Source organism: Solanum verrucosum, unplaced genomic scaffold (genome assembly GCF_900185275.1).
Source record: "Solanum verrucosum unplaced genomic scaffold, falcon-dt-bn FXZP01000216.1, whole genome shotgun sequence".
Lineage (NCBI taxonomy): Eukaryota > Viridiplantae > Streptophyta > Magnoliopsida > Solanales > Solanaceae > Solanum > Solanum verrucosum.
In genome coordinates this window covers 93,979-101,874 of record NW_026020037.1, presented here as the reverse complement: position 1 = coordinate 101,874, position 7,896 = coordinate 93,979, and the positions used below count along the sequence as shown (strand labels likewise).

General features: G+C 44.6%; 1 protein-coding gene across 1 annotated transcript; it reads right to left on the bottom strand.

Annotated features, from left to right (window-relative positions):
• Positions 1 to 706: 706 nt before the first annotated feature.
• Positions 707 to 1,189, bottom strand: LOC125821634 (uncharacterized). Its single transcript, XM_049501046.1, has one exon. It carries the CDS (start codon positions 1,187 to 1,189, stop codon positions 707 to 709), a length of 483 nt encoding a protein of 160 aa, XP_049357003.1.
• Between the last annotated feature and the right edge of the window lie 6,707 nt (positions 1,190 to 7,896).

Here is a 7,896-nt window from a genome sequence, read left to right as displayed (position 1 = left end):
CAAATATTTTTATGCAAAAACAATCAAAACATGAAGGAAAAGTTTTTTAAGGAAAATAGATTTTCAAAAGTAATGTTTGGAAAAAGTCACTGCCAAGTGTCATGTCATGTCAAGTTTAATGGACGTCATTCAGAGTTGGTGTTTTGAGATCTGTCTGATCACTTGTTGGGATGTATTCAAAGTTGCTCTAAACTCTCGCTGAACCTTGTTGAAATTTTAAGGCCATCTCAAAATTTCTGTCCCAGTTAACTGTCTTGGCTTATCTTTAATCGTTGGTGAGCAAATCACGAAAATTTTGAGATCCTCTAAAAAATTCTTTCCCAGTTGCAAATTTCAAAGTAACTTTAGCCTCGACTTTGTTGGAGAGATCTTCTTCTCGAGAATTTTTGAGTTCCTCTCAAAATTCTGTCCCAGTTTCTATTGTAAAGGAATAATAGAAATCTTACGGGAGATATGACCGAACCCTTGTGGCGCCTACGTATCCCGTTGAGGCAGGAATCAGGTCAAACGTAGTTCCCCCTTCGAGGATTAACAAAAATAAGAAAAATTACAAAGAAACCGACCGAGGCCGACATAGGCCGCCTACGTATCTCATTCTCGAGAATTCAGGTCAAACGTAGTTCATTACAAGAGGATAAATTTTGAACAAAGCATTACAAGCAAATAGAACGATTACAAGGGAATGACAGAAATACAAACTGAAACTTCACACGTAGTATCTCTTGACAGCATCTGAGTTGATCGGTTTCGGCCATTCGTGCCATCCATCTCTGACAGGATTAAGGCACCTCCGGATAACACTTTGCGAACCATGTAGGGTCCTTGCCAATTTCGGTGCAAATTTCCCTTTATATTCATCCTGATGAGGGAAAATGCGCTTAAGAACTAACTGACCAACTTCAAATGTCCTGGATCTTACTTTCTTGTGAAAAGCACGAGTCATTCTCTGTCGATACAGTTGACCATGACAAACGGCAACCATTCTCTTCTCGTCAATCAATGTTAGCTGGTCAATCCGCTTGCGAACCCATTCAACATCACTTAATTCAGCTTCTTGGATGATTCTCAATGAAGGTATTTCAACTTCGGCAGGTATAACTGCTTCTGTCCCATATACCAACAAATATGGAGTTGCTCCGACTGATGTTCTGACAGTCGTTCTGTAACCCAACAAAGCATATGGCAACATCTCGTGCCAACCTCTGCGATTTTCAATCATCTTCCTCAAAATCTTCTTTATGTTCTTGTTGGCGGCTTCTACGGCTCCGTTCATTTGGGGACGATAGGCAGTGGAATTTCGGTGAGTAATCTTGAATTGTTCACATATCTCTCTCATCAAGTGACTGTTAAGATTCGCTCCGTTATCAGTAATGATGGATTCTGGTACTCCAAACCTACATATCAGGTTGTTGCGAACAAAATCAGCTACAACTTTCTTGGTTACCGACTTGTACGAAGCTGCTTCCACCCATTTGGTGAAGTAGTCAATCGCAACCAAAATGAATCTGTGTCCATTAGAGGCGGCTGGCTCTATTGGACCAATGACGTCCATGCCCCAAGCTACAAACGGCCAAGGTGAACTCATAGCATTGAGTTCATGAGGAGGCACCCGAATCAAATCTCCATGCACTTGACATTTATGACACTTTTGCACAAACTTGCAACAGTCATGTTCCATAGTCATCCAAAAGTAACCGGCTCGAAGGATCTTCCTGGCCAAAGTGAGCCCATTCATGTGAGTACCACAAACTCCGGCATGTATCTGTTCCAGAAGCTTTGCAGCTTCATTAGCATCAACGCATCTGAGAAGACCTAAATCTGGAGTCCTCCTGTAAAGGATTTCCCCCTTGCAAAGAAATTGAGGGCCATACGGCGTATCGATTTTTTCTGGTTGAACGTTGCATTCTCAGGATAAGTCCCATCTTCTAAATACTTCTTGATGTCAAAATACCAAGGCAAACCATCTGGTTCTGCTTCGACATGTGAACAATGAACAGGCTGTTCTTTTACCTCTATATCTACTGGATCAATATAACTTGTATCTGGATGTTTGATCATTGAGGCAATGGTGGCAAGAGCATCGGCCAACTCATTCTGTGTTCTGGGAGTATGTCTGAACTCAATCTTGCGAAATCTTTTGCACAATTTCTGTATATATGCACGTACGGTGTGATTTTGGGTTCTTCACGGCCCATTCTCCTTGAACTTGGTGAATCAGAAGTCTGAATCTCCAATAACAAAGCTCATGAACTTCAGTCGATGGCCATCTTCAAACCGAGGATGCAAGCTTCATACTCAGCCATGTTGTTCGTGCAATTAAATTGGAGTTTAGCCGCCATAGGATAATGCTGACCGGATTCTGACACTAAGACTGCTCCGATACCTTTCCCTGGTGATTTGCCGCTCCATCAAAGAATACTCTCCAACCAGGATATGCTTCAGAAATATCTTCACCCACAAACGCTACTTCTTCATCGGGAAAATAAGTCTTGAGCGGTTCATACTCTTCATCAACTGGATTCTCCGCAAGATGATCAGCTAAGGCTTGTGCTTTTATTGCCTTTTGAGTTACATACACAATGTCAAACTCACTCAAAAGCATTTGCCATTTAGCTAACTTTCCTGTCGGCATTGCTTTCTGGAAAATATACTTCAACGGGTCCATCCTGGAAATAAGGTATGTGGTATAAGAGGACAAATAATGTCTCAACTTTTGAGCGATCCAAGTCAAAGCACAACATGTTCTCTCCAAAAGAGTGTACCGAGCCTCATATGGAGTGAACTTTTTGCTCAAGTAATAAATGGCTCGCTCTTTCTTCCCAGTCTCATCATGTTGACCAAGCACGCATCCCAACGCATTATCCGAGACCGACAAATATAGCAATAATGGACTCCCTTCTCGTGGAGGGACCAACACCGGTGGATTGGACAAATAGTTCTTGATGGCATCAAAAGCAGTTTGACATTCTCCGGTCCACTTGGTCGAGGCATCTTTTTTCAATAGCTTAAAAATGGGCTCACACACCACGGTGGATTGAGCTATAAATCGGCTGATGTAGTTCAACCTTCCTAGAAAACTCATGACCTCTTTCTTTGTCTTTGGAGGAGGCAATTCTTGGATCGCCTTGATCTTGGAAGGGTCAAGCTCAATTCCCCTCCTGCTAACTATAAATCCCAACAACTTGCCAGCTGGCACTCCAAAAGCACATTTGGCGGGATTTAACTTCAAATTATATCGGCGTAGACGATCAAAGAATTTCCTCAAGTGAGTCAAGTGATCCGAACTCTCGCGGGACTTGATTATGACATCATCCACATACACCTCGATCTCCTTGTGAATCATATCGTGAAAAATGGTCGTCATAGCCCTCATGTAAGTAGCACCGGCATTTTTGAGACCAAATGGCATCACCCGATAATGATATACACCCCAGGGCGTGATGAAAGCTGTCTTTTCTGCATCTTCTTCGTCCATCAGGATCTGGTGATAACCCGCGTAACAATCCACGAATGACTGCATCTCATGCTTAGCACAGTTATCAATAAGGATGTGAATATTTGGCAATGGAAAATTATCTTTCGGGCTAGCTTTGTTGAGATCTCTGTAGTCAACACAAATTCTGATTTTTCCATCTTTCTTGGCAACCGGAACAACATTAGCTAACCAAGTTGGATATTGCGTCACTTCAACTACTTGGGACTCGATCTGCTTTGTAATCTCCTCTTTGATCTTTAAACTCAACTCAGGCTTAAACTTCCGAGTCTTTTGTTTTACTGGACCGAAATCTGGATTGATTGGCAACTTGTGGGACACCATATTCGTACTCAATCCTGGCATATCTCTATAAGACCAGGCAAATACATCAATGTACTCCCTAAGCAAACGAACCAGGTCTCTTCTTTGAGCTTCCGTCAGATGGACACTGATTCTTACCTCTTTAACACATTCCTCATTTTCGAGATTCACAGTTTCAGTTTCTTCCAAATTCGGCTTGTGTTGATTCTCGAATTGTCGAAACTCTTCAGCAACATGTTCGTGAACCTCATTCTCTTCTTCATATTCCTCACATTCATCATCACCTGCCTCATTTTGTTCACTCGGTTCATGACACGACATGACATTGGCAGGTTTTAAATTAATATTACTGAAATCATAAACAAACAAAGTTAGGAAAATAAAATATAAACAGATAAGTGACAAATATTTTATAAAAGAGGCTTTCATTTAAATTGGAAAAGACAAGCACAAACTTTAGCCATGACCGAGGGCCATTGCTTTTTTAAACATCACAAGGGAATTTAAAATAAAAACTTCAAACAAATAAACTGCATAAATGGTGGGTCTCGGGCCTCTTCCGAACTACCACCGATTTTAAAACAAACAAAGACACATGTCTTTTCTACCCAGATGTGCGGGAAATCAGGAGCGGTGTGGAGGTCCAGTTCTTCAAGCGCTCCTCAGGCTCTGCATCACGGATGCCTGATGTCCCAACCTCTTCCTCAATGACCGCATCAATCTCCTCAAAAAGGCCACAGATTCCTTCCCCGAGACCATCATTATTGACATATCCTCGCACCGGGAATGACTGGTACAGATGGGGAATTGGCCTGGCCAATGCTTGATCACTACTCTTGTTCTTCATCTCTGTTTCATCAGCCTCTGTGGGGACATACCCCAAACCAAACTTAGCTCCTTTGGCGGGGATTTGGATAGGCTCGACAATTCCTTGGAAATGTTTCCCCAACCCGAAACCTGGTTCGAAACCATTCTGGAGCATGACAGTAGCAATCATTTTGTACACGGCAGGCATAGGAGGCTGTGGAGCCAAGTCATCATCGGTGGCATTTACCAGCTCCACCGTGTAAAAGTCGCAACCTCGAGAGACATCATCAACGATTGGTGCACACCCATTGGGTGGCTCCTTCACCATAAATGACCAATTCCTGGTCCTTCCATACAAATTTTAACAGTTGGTGAAGGGTAGACGGCACAGCCCCGGCCATATGGATAAACGGTCTTCCCAGAAGTAGTTATAACTAGTGTTGATATCCAACACCTGGAACTCCACATTAAATTCTGCAGGACCCACCTGAATATCCAAGTTTACCGCACCCAATGTGTCTCTTTGCACTCCATCAAAAGCCCTCACATTGACTTGGTTCTGGTGAAGCTTTCCCAAGTCGAATTTCAGCTGCCTCAGAGTCGAAAGTGGGCAATATTAAGACCGGATCCATCATCGACCAAGACGCGATTAATTATCTTATCTCGACACATACAGGTGACGTGCAGAGCTTTGTTGTGCATCCTCCCTTCAAAGGGCAGCTCTTCATCACAAAACTGATTCGATGTCCCCGAATAACTTGGTTTATCATGGCTGCTAGATTGTCGCTGTTGTTCCTACGGCACATAAGTGTCATCCAAAGCCTTCATCAACGCTTGCCTATGCAGTTGTGAGCTCATCAACAAAGCCCATACAGAAATCTGAGCTGGTGTCTTCTCCAAATGCTTCACGATTGAATAATCTTTTGGCTGCATCTTTCTCCAGAACTCCTCAGCTTCGGCTTCACTGATCGGCCTTTTTGCTTGGTCCTTCTTCGGCCCTCCTTGAGCCAACTCTTCCGGTGTGTAGCACCTGCCGGATCTGGTCATACCCTGAGTAACAGCTGTTTCAATCACAAACTTTGGTTGGGTAAGAGTTTCCCGTGGCACCAAGGCAACAACCTTCTCGGGTGTCAGAATCACAAACTCTTTCTTCTCTCTAATGCTCAACGAGGCTACAGCCCTTTCTAGTTCATCAGGAACAACTGAAACTATTGCCTTTGACACACACCAATCGTCATCTGTCTCTATCATGTTGATAGTGACGCCTCCATGATTTGGCAAAGGATTACTGTTGACATTGGGCGCGACCGTCTGAAGAGAGACCACATTCTGATCAATCAGGTCTTGAATCTTATGCTTCAGGTTATACAGTCTTCAGTATCATGTCCGACACTGTTGGAGTGATACGCGCACCTCTGATCAGGTCTGTAAAACTTTGAGCTAGTGTCAACCGGCTTGGGCCCCACTGGGTGAATATATCCTGCCGCAGTTAATCGCTCAAACAGCTTTGTTCGGCTTTCGACAAGCGGAGTGAAAATTCTGGCAGGCTTCTTCTCAAATCTAGGACGGGGGGATCATAATTGCCTTGTTGAGGGGAGGCATTTGACGATAGTTTGGAGTGTTTGGACGGGGGGCTTGATATCTGGGATATGAGTTGGTTTGGTATTTGGTTGTGGAGCTTGGTAGTTCGAGGGGGTATTTTGGTAAAGTGGAGCTGGGGTTTGGTACATGGGGGAGGCGTTTGGTAATTTTCTGAACGTTGGCACAGTTGGGGGCGGCATTTCGGTAGTTATGAGGGGGAGTATTGTAAACTGGAGGGGGAGTTTGGTAGATAGTAGGGGGAGTTTGGTAGTTAGGAGGGGGAGTATTTTGATAGCTGGGGAGGGGTGTTTTGGTAATCAACATGTGCATAACATGCCGGGTGCAAACTCTGTGAAGGTCGAGAACGACCTTGGTATGATGATGATTTCCTTGGGGTCTTCTTCCCCTCATAAGAGATAGAGGACACATCCTCTCTTTTCTTCTTCAACAAGCCCGAAGATCCGGGCGAGGCAGCAACACGGGCAATCTTCCCGGTTCTCAATCCATCCTCGATAGTCTCACCTACCTTGACTATCTCAGCAAATTTTGCTCCAACGAGCAACATAATTCTGTCATAATATTCGGGTCCTGCACCCGCACAAACACTTCAACGATTTCCTTTTCTGACATAGGAGGTCTAACTCTAGCTGCTTCCTTTCGCCATCTATATGCAAATTCTCTGTAACTCTCGGTTGGCTTCTGCTTCATCTTTTCCAAGGAGTAACGATCAGGAACGATCTCCACATTGTAGGCGAATCGTTCAATGAAGTCCTTAGCCAGAGCATTCCAGCTAGACCACTGTTCGTTTCATGAGACGTAAACCATTCTAGAGCCTCTCCGCTCAAACTTCGACTAAAAAGCCGCATTAACAAAGCTTCGTCTCTCCCAACTCCCACGAGTTGGTCACAGTAGGCCCTCAGGTGCGCTAAGGGGTTCCCTGTTCCTCCAAAGATGTCGAATTTTGGCACCTTGAACCCTTCCGGGAGGTCCAAATTAGGATGAATGCATAGGTCTTCGTAACTCAACCCGGAGACCTCAGGAATGCAGTTCAACTCCTTCATGGCTTTTCTGATTTCCTCCTTCATATCTATCTTAGCGGTCTCTTCCTTTGACCTCCACTCTCTCTCCCTCTCCTCATAGTGGTCGAGCTCCGAACCATGGACATCATGCTCGTTGGGGACGGTATTTGGAAAACGGGTTTTTGCGGTAGCGGTGGAGCGATAGAGGGACTCTGGCCATTTAATGGGGCGTGATAGTTTTGGGGATAAGTCTGGGGGTTGGTGTACAGGTTTTGGTGAGGGAGGGAAGTGTGTGGGTTATTAGCATTTTGGCCATGGGGGGGCAGGCTAGTTTGGTGGTTTGCATTAGGGGGAAGGAGTGGTGCTTGGAGGTTGGTATTTTGAGGAGGGGGTGGCGTTTGATAAGAAGCTGAGGCGTAATGGGGGTTTTGAGTAGTAAGGTCGATGACGGAGGGATTATGAGCAGGGCTTGAAGATGGGTTTTGAGCCTGTTCCACGTTAGGAGGGGGAATTTGAGCCGGAGGTCTTCCGTCTGGTTGAGTGTTGACAGCAAAAATCGGAGGAGGCAAATCTTGTCTTTTCTGCATCTCGACCCTCATCTCAGCAATTTGTTGCATCAACTGCAGGATCAGTTCATTCTGATCAGCAAGGGCGGGTTGAGCCACCACGACATCAGTAAGGCTGATTTCTTCG

Excerpts from the sequence above, each read along its gene's own strand:
- LOC125821634 (XM_049501046.1), bottom strand. The coding sequence starts at position 1,189 with ATGTTGCCATATGCTTTGTTGGGTTACAGAACGACTGTCAGAACATCA.